Source organism: Notamacropus eugenii, chromosome 1 (assembly GCF_028372415.1).
Source record: "Notamacropus eugenii isolate mMacEug1 chromosome 1, mMacEug1.pri_v2, whole genome shotgun sequence".
NCBI lineage: Eukaryota > Metazoa > Chordata > Mammalia > Diprotodontia > Macropodidae > Notamacropus > Notamacropus eugenii.
In genome coordinates, this window is record NC_092872.1 from 521,352,081 (window position 1) to 521,365,811 (window position 13,731).

Genomic DNA, 13,731 nt, shown 5'->3' on the forward strand with positions numbered 1-13,731 from the left:
CAGTAATAGGAAAACTATCAGTGTAATTGACCAGATCAATAACAAAAACAACAAAAACTATGTAATTATCTCAATAGATGCAGACAAAGCTTTTGACAAAATACAACAGCCATTCCTATTAAAAACATTAGAAAGCAAAGGAATAAATGAAGCCTTTCTTGAAATGAGAAGTTGTATCTATCTAACGCTAAGAGCAAGCATTAATGTAATGAGGATAACTTTGAATCCTTCCCAGTAAGATCAGGGGTGAGTCAAGAATGTCTGTTATTATTCAGTATTGTACTAGAAGTGCTGGCTATAGCAATAAGACAAGAAAAAGAAATTGAAAGAAAATAGTGAGAAAACAAAACTCTCACTCTTTGCAGATAGTCTGATGGGATACTTAGAGAACCCCTAGAGAATCAATTTAAAAACTAGTTGAAACAATTAACAACTTCAGCAGAGTTGCAGAATATAAAATAAAGCCACTTAAATCATCAGCAGTTTTATATGCTACCAACAAAACCCAGCAGCAAGAGATAATTTCCATTTAAAATAAATGGACAATAATGACAACGTAGACAAGATAAAATACTTGGGACTCTATTTACTGAGACAGACACGGAGTATATGAACAAAATTAGAGAACCCTTTTTCTATGTGTATATATTGCTTTATTTTTTCTAGTTATGTATAAAATAATTTTTAACATTCATTTTTTATAAAATTTCAAATTCAAAATATATGTGCAATCATGTCAAACTTATTACCACATTAGTCATTGTGAAAGAAGAAACAGTTTGTAAAGCACTTAAAGTTTGCAAATGGAAAAAAACATGAAAAAAATAAAGTGAAAATGGTATGCTTTGATCTGCATTTGTACTCCATCAGTTCTTTCTCTGGATGTGGATAGCATTTTCCATCTTGAGTCTTTTGGAATTGTCTTGGATCGTTGTGTTGCTGAGAAGAGCTAAGTCAGTCATAGCTGATCATCACACAATGTGGCTGTTACTGTGTACAGTGTTCTCTTAGTTGTGCTCATTTCACTTTGCATCAGTTCATCTAAGTCTTTCTAGGTTTTTATAGAGCACTTTTCATACAAATAAAGACAGATCATGAACAATTGGTCATGGGTAGACCAAGCCAATATATTAAAAATAACAATTCTACCTAAATTATTCAGTGTCATACCAGTCAGACTACTAAAGAATTATTTTATTGAGCTAGGAAAAATAATAGCAGAATTTATGTGGAAGAACAAATGGACAAGAACATCAAGGGAATCAATGATAAAAATAAAGGAAGTTGGCTAGCCTAGCAGTGCTAGATAACAAACTCTTACAAAGTGTCAAAACAATTTGGTGCTGGCTAAGAAATAGAATGGTGAATCATGGGTTCGATCTAGGACATAATACATAGTAGTTAATGACTATAGTAATATAATTTCAAATATAAAGGGAACTGAACCAAATTTATAAAAATAAAAGCCAATACCCCTATTGATAATGACCAAAGGATATGAACAGGCAGTTTTCAGAAGAAATCAAAACTATCAATAGTCATTTGCTCTAAATCACTCCTGATTAGAGAAATGCAAATTGAGATAAGTCTGAGGTACCACCTCGTAGCTTTCAGATTGGCTAATATGACAGAAAAAGAAAATGACATGCTAGAGGGCATGTGGAAAATAGGTACGTTATTGATGGAGTTGTGTCCTTGTTCAACCATGTGCCCGAACTGTGGAACTGTGCCCAAAGGGTTATAAAACTGTACATAGCCCTTTGACCTAGCAGTGGTACTGTTAGATGTCCCAACGAGATCAAAGAAAAGGGAAAAGGAGCTGTATGTATAAAATATTTATAGCAACTCTTTTTGTGGTGACAAAGAATTGGAAATTGAGAGGATACCCATCTATTAGGGAATGGCAGAACAAGGTGGTATTTGGTTATCATAGAGAGCATTTGGAACTCAAAATTTTAAAAAATGAATGCTAAAAACAAATTTCAAATAAATTAGATAAAGAATGAGTAATATATCACCACAGTAACTTAATGACAAACCTTATAATGTCTAGGCTGGGTCTGCTTTCTACTACCCATACCAATCTTAGAAAATTGGTTAGTCATGGACACAGATAAATATAATTCCAATTAGAATCAAATAAGTATTTAAAAGGAGTGTAGAGTGCTATGAGATCAGATGAGCGAGTTCAGATTGGATGAGAAAGATTTACAGTTCAGCCAGAGCTATTGAGTGAATTTTTTTTTTTAAATAAAAGTTCAGACAGGGAAAAAAAACCTCATTCTTCTGCTTATAACTCCATTTCTGCTATTGCTTCTATTATTTCATGGTTTTTTTCTTTTGCTTTCTATTTAGGATACAATGGCAAAACGGAATACAGTTATAGGAACACCATTCTGGATGGCTCCAGAAGTGATCCAGGAAATTGGATACAATTGTGTGGCAGACATCTGGTCATTGGGAATCACTGCTATTGAAATGGCAGAAGGAAAACCCCCATATGCTGATATCCATCCAATGAGGGTGAGGAAATTGATGGAAAACTAATGAGATTCAGTGTCATGAGTGTCAGAGTTGGAAGGGACCAGAAGCCAGATTATCAAAGCTGTAAAAGACCTTAAAGGACATTTAATCCCATTCCTTCATTTTAGACAGAAGGACATTGTTGCCTAGAGTGGATAAGTGAATTTTCCAAGTCACATATTGAGTTACTACAGATGAATATTAAAGCTAGATGGAAGTGGGTAGGAGGCCAGGAGAGGCAAATGCTTTGGATTCTTAGCTAGCACAGATGCCTAACTCTGGTTTATGTTGAAAAATTGGTTTTGATATTTTAGGTACCTATCTCTTATACGTTGTACTCTTACTGTTGAGCAGCACACCAAAGAAATAATTAGTGCCAATCAGTTTCCCTTTAGGGAGAATTTTTTCCCAGTGTATCTGTGTGTCTAAGTGATCATAGTTTGGTATTTTGTACGTGAGTGGATGGAAGAGGAGAGAGATGGGAGGGGGGAGGTTTACACTTACATGGAAATTTGATTTAAAACTAAATAATTTTTATCATTTCTACCAAAAGTTTTATTTTAGAAAAGTTGTAACTTTCCCTTTACTGGAAACTCACAGGATAAGGTTATTATTTTTGACATTGAAGAATTTAACTGCCGCATATAACACCATTGCTTCATGACTATGCTGTGTCATGATTTTGTTCAACTCTTTCTGATTGGTTTAAAAATGTTCAGCTAATCTCATTAATTCTTTTTAAGGAATGTGTTATTGGAACCGACTTGAAATGTAAGCAGTCCCTTAGCATTTTTGGTGAATGCCAAAGGTTATAGAATAATAGAATTCTGGAAGTGAAAGACACCTTAGAAGCATTTTAATGCAACTCCTCTTGTTTGACAAGTGGAAAAACTAAAATAAAAAAGGAAGTGACCTAGTTAAGGCCACCCAGTGAGTTATTAGTCCTGCTGAAACTAGAACCCAGATTCCAGTGCTTAGTTCTTCTCCACTACTCCATGGACAGTGGGCACTGTAAGTGGTGGCCAATGAAGTACGGTAAGAAGGTACTCTGGGATTCTTCTGGACATTTGTAACCTTTGGAATTGGCTTCTGACTTTGAGCAGCCTCTAATAGTGATTACCAGGAGGCAGCACATCTGAAATAAACCAAAAACAATCCTGGATGGGCTAGAAAAACATGAATAAGAAAGACTCGGGAAATGACCCCAAAGTCTTACTGCTTTGAAATATTCATAGTTTTATTAGTATCTTGTGGGGCACATTTGTGGAAAGAAGGAAGTCTTTCTTCATTTATTCACTTACTTGCTATGATTCATTATAAAAATGCCTGGTATTTATAATGTTCTGTAGGTGCAAGAGTAGGCACAGATACAGAATACCTAGGTTCTGCTTACAGTTTTAAATTTCTTTTTCATCAGCTTCCCTAGTAAGATTTCTAATGAGGTATCACTTTTTCCCCCTTTGAAAAACACTTTGTTTCAGGCCATCTTCATGATTCCCACCAATCCCCCTCCCACTTTCCGAAAGCCAGAGCTCTGGTCTGACAGCTTTGCTGATTTTGTGAAACAATGTCTTGTGAAGAGCCCTGAGCACCGGGCCACAGCTACCCAGCTCCTTCAGGTAAGTACCTCTTCTGGCCAGGGGCACTGGTGACAGCCTGGAACATATGATGGAGATAAGTGTGATATTTGCTTTTGGCAGTGCAGAGGCACCTTCAGGCCGAGGAGGTTGAGTGAAGCTGAGTGATGTTTGAAAAAACTTGGGGTGTGATAATCAAGGAAGAAGTGACTGGTGTAGCCTTTACTAGCCAGGTGACCATGGGCAAGCCACCACCTCCCAAGGGCTCTCTCTTAGATCATCTTTGAAGAGGACCATAATTTGTTCACAAAATACTTTCCTTATACCAGTATGTGGATTATTATCCCCATTTTACAGATGAGGAAACTGAGTCTCAGAGAGGTTAGGATTTGTCCGTGATCACCTGGGTAAGATAGTAATTGCAGAACTAGGATTTGAAATTGATACTTGTCCCACAGAACCACTCTGCCTCATTTCTTCTTTTGTGACTATGTATGTGGGACATAACACAGTTATGACATATGACAGTTAATCGTAGACTCATAAGTGACGTTGATTTTACTTGCCTTTAGCCTATGTCTTACAAGTTGGAAAGGAAGGGAGCTGACATAAAAATCATTTATTTGCTAAATGTTTCATAATTAATTATAAAGTTGAATAAAATAACTTTTGCTTACAAAAGGGTGAATTCTTATAACTCTATAAGCCATAAAATGTTAGAACTAGAAAGGACCTTTCAGTTATTGAGATCCAGACCCTCATTTTTTGCATGCAGAAACAGACCCAGAAAGAGGAAGGGACATACCACGGATCATAGGCCAGCTTGGAGTACAACCTGAACCCAACTCTCCTGACTCCTAGTTAAGTTTAATTAAGCAAATATTTATTTAATATCTGCTTTATGCATGAAGATGTGCTGATCACTAGATATATAAAGATTAGGAGCTTATAGTCTAATGGTATATGTACAGGAAATTTTCTCTTTACTAACCACTTGCCCTTCTCATGCAGTTCTTTTGTAAAATGCAGTTACTTTTATTTCAAGAATTGTTTATCAGTCTTCCATATCATTGCCATTCATTTGTTGAGAAATATTTTATGGTGCATCCACTACTATTCTTGGTACTAAGAAGTCACATTTACCTAGTACTTCATAGTTGCCTCACAACAGTACTGTGATCCTCATTTTACTAATAAGTAAATATGAAGACACTGAGGTTCACATAGGGTTAAGGGACTTGCCATAATTACATAATTGCTAATTTTATGAGCCCCAAGGTGAATCTCTGTTTTCAAGATCTGGTGTCACTATGTCTAGTAACTGTGCTAGGCTTTGGAGGACGTTCATAGTAGCATGAGACTTGGGTTTTACACTCAACCAACAGACAGTCACTTTGAGGAGACAAGAATAATAAGAGCTCACATTTATGGAGGACTTTAGTGTTTACAAAGTACTGTCTTCATACAGTTCATATATATGGGGAAACTGAGGGTCAGAGAAAGCAAATAACTAGAACCAAAGTCATGCAAGGTACGTCAGTAGCAGAACTGAACTTGTGATCTTGGTCTCCAGACTCTATGACTAAGGCTTTTGCCAGATACACAAAGAAATCTTAAATAATCACGCAGAATGGCAACACATCCCAGTACTATCCCAAGGTGGTAGTATATCATTAAGTCTTCGGTGAGCAGTTTTGATTCTAAGTGTATAGAAGTTCAGGAAAGGAAGAGCTTATCAGCTGGAGGCATCCTCCTGAAGAAGATTGGCTTTAACCTGGGTCTTGAAAGATGGCTTAGATGTGGGGAGGGGAGGCATTCTGGTAGATGTGCCTATCCACAGTCCTGGACTGTGTGGTATGCAGGGCTAAAGTGCTCTTGATAGCATGATATTGATGGTGTGCTGCCCTTGTTTTTTTCAAGCATCCATTTGTTAAAAGTGCCAAAGGAGTGTCCATCCTACGGGACTTGATTAATGAAGCCATGGATGTCAAACTGAAACGCCAAGAAGCCCAGCAGCGAGAGCTGGATCAGGATGAGGAGGACAACTCTGTGAGTGTCAGAGAGCCTCAGGCCTCTAAGATCTGTCTCTGAAGGGGAGAGGGACTTTTGGCAGCTGGCTTCTCCTTTGTCTGAGGCCACAGTTTGGCCTCATGCCTTTCTTGGCCTATCTCTCTTAAAGTTGTGACTGGTTTTGTTTTTTTTTCTTGGTCCCCTGAGGCACTTCTGATTTACCTATCTTATCACACAATGGCAGAACTAGAAAGGGACCGTAGATTATAGAAGAGGAGGCAACCTTAGAGATCATCTAGTTCAGTGGCTCTCAAACTTATTGGACTCGAGATCCCCTTATCCTTTTAAAAATTATTGAAGACCACCAAATTGCCTTTATTTATATGAGTTATATCTTTCAGGATTTACTGAATTAGAAATGAAGACTGATAAAATTTTAAAATATTTATTCATTTAAAAGTAATAAGCCCATTACATGTTAACATAGATAATATGTTTTTATGAAAAATAACTACTTCCCAAAACAAAAAAAATTTAATAAGAAGAATGGTATTGTTTTACATATGTTTGCATATCTCTTTAATGTCTGACATAATAGAAGACAGCTAGATTTTCATATCTTCTTCTGCATTCATTCAGTTTTATTATGTTGTTCCGATTGAAGTAGATGAAGAAAATTTGGCCTTACCCAAATGTGTAGTTGGGGAAAAGAGGAGTATTTTAATAGGCAAATAAAATCTTAATATTGCTCTTTCAAACTACCTGGAAGGATCTTGGAAACCCCCAGGGATTCTTGGCTCGTACTTTAGGTGCCTCCTATCTTGTCCAACTCCCAGAACAGGAGGAAACTAAGGTCCGGAAAAGGGAAGTGTTTTTCCCTGGGTTGGTAGCAGAGTCCTAACAAGAGTCAGGTCTCCTGGCTCCCAGTTCAGAATTCTTTAGATGCATTTATTTGGTGGGGAAAAGGGAATGATTCAGATTTGTGATTTCTTCAGTGGGGGAGAACTTTCAATGTGGAAACTGTCCATGAATTCAGATCAACAACTTATCTGCAGCTTGGTCTTAGAAAGGAACTTGGGGCATTGGATGGTGTTTGTCAGATATTGGATGGGAACCCAGGTCCCCAACCCCAGGTCTTCAAGGACAGACTGTCTATACTGAGTCTCTGTTTACCACATTATATTTAGAATTAGCAGGAGACAGGAATCACTTCAGAAGGGGTGTGTGTGTGTGTGTGTGTGTGTGTGTGTGTGTGTGCGTGTGCGTGTGCGTGTGCGTGTGCGTGTGCGTGTGCGTGTGTGTGTGTATTTATGGGAGAGGGTACGCTAGGTAATCTGCAGGTCTAAAGAGCTTAACTTTTGAGGTAAACTGACTATAATGGTGAATACCCAAACTATAGGATCCTGAATCTTCCCTTGCTGATCATGTGCAGTGGAAAGAGCATTTCATCTGGAGTCAGAGGATCTGGGTTCAATTAATTTGAAGTTATGGCCCTAACACTTCCCCTGTGTCCTGGGCAAATCGTTTTCCTTATCTGTACAATGAGAGAGTTAGACCAGATGATGTCCAAGTTTCCTTCCAGCTCTATCTATGATCTAGATGTCGTCAGTCCTGAGAGTTTCTCCTTGTTCTGATATACTTCTTAGTACCTGAATGAATAATATCAGTCAAACCTCTTTGGCCATCCACAGCACCAATTTGGAAAACTGCCTTCTCTGGCCCTCCATACCCCTCTGGGGTACTCCATCTTGCCCAGCCCTCCTCCTGGACTGACAGTTGGGAAGGACCTTGAAAACCGTCTAGTCCAACCTTTACTCAAATTGTGAATCTCTTCTGTGCTATTATCCCAACTATTTGTCATTCAGTTCTATGTTTAAAGACTTTCTGTGACAGTGTCCCAGTGGCTTAGTGACCTGCTTATTATTGTGACCTAGTGAAAGGAAGATTTGAAGTGCAAAAAGTCATATCTTTTTTTGCCTTTCAGGGCCACTATGGAATCGTAACTCTGCTCCTTGTTACCTATGTGACACAAGGTGAAAAAGCCACCTCACTTCTAGACCTCAGTTTCCCTATACATAAAATGAGATGATCTTCTCTAGCACTAACATTCTGTGCTCTGTAACCAGTGGAAGATTTAGAGCTGAAATGAACCTGAGAGATCATTTTTCCCCTCTGATATTTTACAAATGAAGAAACTAATGCCTAGATAGGCCAAATGACTTAGCTAGGTTTGTTTATTTTTCAGTGGTATTTATTAAAATAGCCTTCCAACACTTTGCTGTCCCCATGTGATTAAACACATTTTATAAATTTTATATTTTGCCTGTTTATTGTTTAGGAAATAACTACTTGGTGTTTCTTTATCTTTTACTCAATAATAATAACAGCAATAATATTAGCTAACATTTATATAGCCCGTGCTGTGTGCAAGGCATTGCTCAGTACTTTATAATTACTATTTGATCCTCACAACAACTCTGGGAGGTAGGTGCTGTTATTATCCTCATTTTACAGATAATGAAACTGAGGCAAACAGAGGTTAAATGACTTGTCCAGGTTTACACACCTAATAAGTGTCTGAGATCTGGCCTCATATCTATTTCAACTTGGGTCCTCCTGACTCCAAACCAAGTGCTCTATCCACTTTGCTGCTGCATACTGTACTTAGCATCGTACAGTAAAGATCTTCTCTTACAAGTCGTTGGGGCATGGGGGTGACTCTGGGCCCTGGAAGGTCCTCCATCCATTATGCATAAGCTTTAGCAGGTCCTGCCAAGCTGAAAACACTTCTAATATAGGCCCAGGAAATAACTGTGTCTGTCATGCTGGGACCAACATATTTAAGGTCCAAGAGACTTCTCTGGGTTGACTGTAGAGTACTAAGGGTTATGGCCACAGGAACTTTCAGAGACCAGCCACCAAGCCTTAGAAGGTTTGTAGCCTGTATAAATGGAAGGAATACTCACACCAGCTAAATCATGAATTTTTGAAGAGTATAATCCAACCTCTTCTTTTTTTAGTGAGGATTCTAAGGCCCAGAGAAGGGAAGAGACTTCTTTCTCTGGGGTGATGCATTGAGTTGGGACTAGAAGCCTAGTTTTCTGGTTCTCAGTTAGTCCTTACTCATTTTACGATACCACATCTGAATGAGATGAAATGACTGTGCTCCCAGTCCCAGGAGGTTAGACAGTCCTTTAACTGTCATCTTTTTGCATGGTATGCCCTGGTTAGTCAGATGTGAGAATTTAGTTATGATTCATCTTTTCTTTCTGTGCATTGCCCTCTTACAGGAGGAGGATGAAACTGATTCAGGCACAATGGTCCGTGCTGTTGGAGATGAGACTGGCACAGTACGAGCTGCCAGTACCCTGAGTGATGGAGCCAATACCATGATAGAACATGATGATACTTTACCATCACAGTTGGGCACAATGGTGATAAACACTGAAGAGGAGGAGGAGGAAGGGACTATGAAAAGTAAGTGATTGGTAGAGAAACCAACTCAGGAAACAAGCTGTGCAAGTGCTTCACTGAAGATCTGCTCCTTATCAAATGTTGCTGGTTGTTTCTCTTCTCTTTCCATCCCATAGGGTAAAAAAGGGTAGGGAGGGCCTTACTAATATATTGAGTCTTAGCTTCTTCCCCCAGTCTCTTCTAACTTCTCTAATGATAATGCTTTTACATCCTTCCTTCTCTATTTCCTTGGAATGTTGGAACTAGAAAACTGAAAAAATAGTCTAGCCAGCCCCTACATTTTACAGAGAAGTGCTTGAAGGCCAGAGAGGGGAGGTGACTTGTCTGAGATCACGAAGAAAGTGGCAGGGCTGGCGCTGAAGTCCCAGTCATTTTTTCCTGCTGCCATGCTGCCTCTTACTAGTGCATGAGTTCTTTTGTGTTCTTTTTGTGTTATCAGCCTCTTTGGTAATCTGTGAACCCCTTCTCAGAGTAATGTTCTTACGCGGATGCAATAAAATATATAGGCTTGCAAAGCAGTTATCAAAAATTTTTTTTTCAAGATTGTGAACCCCAGATAAAAAAACCTTTGCACTAAGGCAATATTGAGATTATGGAGCTTTCTTCGAAGTGTATAATGATCTGTGACCAGTAGAGGGAGCTCTGTAATAAAACCAAGAGTTTATATAACTTTTTATATTATTGCAAATAAATAATGTAACTTTGGTATTACTGTAGGAACATGGTCTTTAAAAAAAACCCCAAAATATTTTATGGCCACAACAATGCCAAGACAATGATTTTATTTTGTTCCAGGAGGAAATGAAATAATTTCCATCAGGAAATCCACCCAAGAGTGTGAGAAGCTTCCCTGAACTTTTGATATCCCATCCTAAATCTCTTTCCTAGTAGTGGTGTGTAAATAGAGCTTATAGTTTTTTTAAGAGAATTACTCTACATCTGCAGTTTAAAAACTTTAATCAAATTGCCCCCAAGCCTTAATTCAGTTGATAATGAAATGTTTGTTGAATTGGATGGTTTGGCTTGAAGGAAAATGACTGTGCCATGGAATTTGTTTAGATGAATCCTACAAGGTCAGCTCAGGAAGATACCTTATAACATAGGTATAAGTTGAAGGTACTGCAGGGCCATAGGATCTTAAGACCTAAAAAGAAAACACACAAACACACACATACACACACATGCACATACACACACACACACACACACACACACACACAGCTTTAAGGTTTCATTTTCCTTATAACAGTCCTGTGAGTTGGTAGTTTAAGTAGTATGAGCCTCATTTTATTGATGAAACTCAGAGGGGTTCAGTGATTTGCCCTAGGTTACAGAGCTCAGAAGTATCACACCCCGATTCAAACCTCAGTCTTGCATTGCAAGACCTTTCTCTACCACATGGCATGATAGTACATACAATCTAGTACAAATCCTTCATTTTACATATTGGGAAGACAAATTAAATGATGGAGCTAGGATCTGAACCCTAGTCTTCTGACTACTAATTCAGTCTTTGTTGTATTCTAGTTAAATAGTATGGAAAACAGGCTTTTCCTTGTTTGTCTTAAGACTTTTCTTCCAAGGATTTTCAGAAACCCTTCCAAGCATAATTGATCTTCCCAAAGCTGCTGTGGTGTTTGCTATTTAATCTCACAGAAGAAACAGTGTATGATTTGTCCAAGGGAACAGACAGAAATAAAGCCAAGAACAGCTAGGAATCCTTCAACTCTCCTATCTTTTGTCATTTTAACAACTGTCATTGCTTTGCCTAGACTAGTCTTAGCCAACTAAAACTGGCAAACTGATTGCTTCCACTGTGTTACCTTCCCTACTTCAGTTTAGAGCTGCTTCCAACAGAGAGATTGACAGTCCCTTTTTATGAAAGTCCTAGCTTGCTTTCTGCCTCACTGTCATCTTTTTTACAGTCTTTGGCTATCCAGAATGACAGATTAGAACCTTGATACACGAATTTGGAAAGGTTAAATATGACCTAAATATGTTTTTAAAATTAGTTTAGAGAGACAAAAGTAAATAAATTCATTCTTTCTTTTTCTCCCTCCCTCCTTCCTTCTCTCTCTCTCTCTCTCTCTCTCTCTCTTCTCTCTCCCCCCATCTCTCCCCCTTTTTCCCCCTCTTTCCCTCCCCCTCTCTCTAACTTTCTTGAATCATGTGGATTATAGGGCTTCTATTTTGACCTGTAACTAATTGGCCAAGCCCTCCATTCCATCCCCAATAAGTGATTCTGGCCACCACTTGAAGTCCTTAAGTGACAGAAAGTTCACTACCTCCTGTGACAGCTTTTTGAAAAGGGACCTCTCTCCTCCCCCATTTCTAATTGGTTCTTGGATTCTACTCCCACCAAAGTTTCAGTCACTAAACTATTCGTTCATTGGTTTATTTTTTAGTTATAAACAAGACATGTACTGCATTTCATATTCCCTTACTCCCCTCTCTGTCAGACTCACACATAGTCATAGTGTCTATGTCCTGCATGATGACACTTGGTATTTGCCACTGATCTCCTGTAACTTTAAAGTTATATGCTTGCTTCAGTAGTCTTTTTCCATTACGTCTTCATGGTGTAGAAATGACCATGAGTTCTTGAAGGCTAAGCCAAGAGAGGGCAAGCTCCAGTCTTTCTATCTTAGCAAGCTGGAAAAGCTTTAAATAGTGTCCTGTGATAGACAGTGTGTCTGCCATCCAAGGACCAGACTAGCAAAATATGTTCACCATGATCATAAGATTTAGAGCTGGAAGGGAAATTAGAGGCCATTGAGTCCAGCCTCTTCATTTTACAAATAAGGAAACTGAGACTCAGAGAGAGTAAGTGACTTGCCCTAGGTTACACAACTAATATTTTGAAGATAGGACTTAAACTCAGGTCTTTGTGACCCCAAGTCTGGCTGCCCTATCTATTGTGCCACTTCCAACACATAATTAACTTTTTAGCCATGGCAACTTAAGAAATGTGAAGGAATTTCGGCATATTTTGGTGGAATGAGTACCCATACCAGTGAAATTAGATCTTTCAAAGAATCAAAGGATACGTTTCTTCCACCAGACCGGAATTTCTCTAAAGACGTTAATTATAACTTCTGTTTTTCTTGTATTCCTCTAATTTTTTTCCCTTTAGAACTTTTGCCACATTAATCTCTTTAAAACTAGTAATTGGGAACAAAACAACACATCTAATTCAGGACAACTGAGGCATGTTTTAGGTGAGTCAGTGTTAATGTTTCAAGATGAAAAAGTTAGGTATGTGTGTTGTTTCAGAGAAAGTATAGACTCCAATAAAAGACAGCTTTTGTTGATATGTAGTTTCATTGTATTGAAACCAAAGGCACAGATCCTGTTGAAATTTCTTTATTTCAGCACTCTTCATCAGATACTGATTTCTTTGCTGCATAGTACAGGAATTCTTGACCATCAGCCCATTTTTTTTTTTCTAACTTCAGTTGTTTGAAGAGAGTTGTTGTAACACTACTTCCCTTGTGTGTTATCATATTCTCTCCAGCTCACAAAGAGGTTTATAGCATTTGCAAGTAATTAGGACATGAAGGACTACTGGTATTTTAACACTTCCTTCACCACAATACCATTACTGTGCTGTTTCTAATTTCTTTGATTCTCATGAAATCTTAGAACTGGCAGGAATCTCAGGCTATCTTGGCCTTCAGTATGAATTCACTTTACACTAATTCTGGGAAATTCAGCCTCTGCTTGTACATTTCCACTGAAGGGAAATGTAATTCTTTAGGAGATAGCTGATCCCATTAGTTAATTTTTGTTTAAACTGAACTAAAATCTGCCTCCCTTTATCTTCTATCCAGGACTCCTTGGACCAAACATTAAGTTCAGTCCATCTTCCTTTCACATGCTTGCCCTTCAAAAATTACACATTTATAGAATCGAATATTTACAACTGGAAGGACATTAGAGGTCATCTCATCTGCTCCTTCATTTTACAGATGTAGTAACTCAGGCCCAGAGAGGTTGTAATCTGCCCAAGGGTCATCTTGGTACTAAGTAGCAAAACTGGAATTCACACCCAGCTCCTCTGATTTCCCAGTCTAGCACTTTTTTCACTACTACATGCTACTTCTCAGGAATTCTGTGAGAAAATTTTTGGTAAGCTGTAAATTCAACA

The 13,731-nt window shown here is 38.3% G+C and overlaps 1 protein-coding gene across 1 annotated transcript in view; it reads left to right on the forward strand.

Annotated features, from left to right (window-relative positions):
• Positions 1-13,731, forward strand: part of STK4 (serine/threonine kinase 4) — a 116,135-nt gene that overhangs the window by 20,848 nt on the left and 81,556 nt on the right. Inside the window, exons 6-9 of the mRNA XM_072633698.1 lie at positions 2,356-2,523; positions 4,005-4,142; positions 6,021-6,149; positions 9,401-9,587. Of these exons, the coding sequence (XP_072489799.1) occupies positions 2,356-2,523; positions 4,005-4,142; positions 6,021-6,149; positions 9,401-9,587 (622 nt within the window). The remainder of the gene's footprint in view (positions 1-2,355; positions 2,524-4,004; positions 4,143-6,020; positions 6,150-9,400; positions 9,588-13,731) is intronic.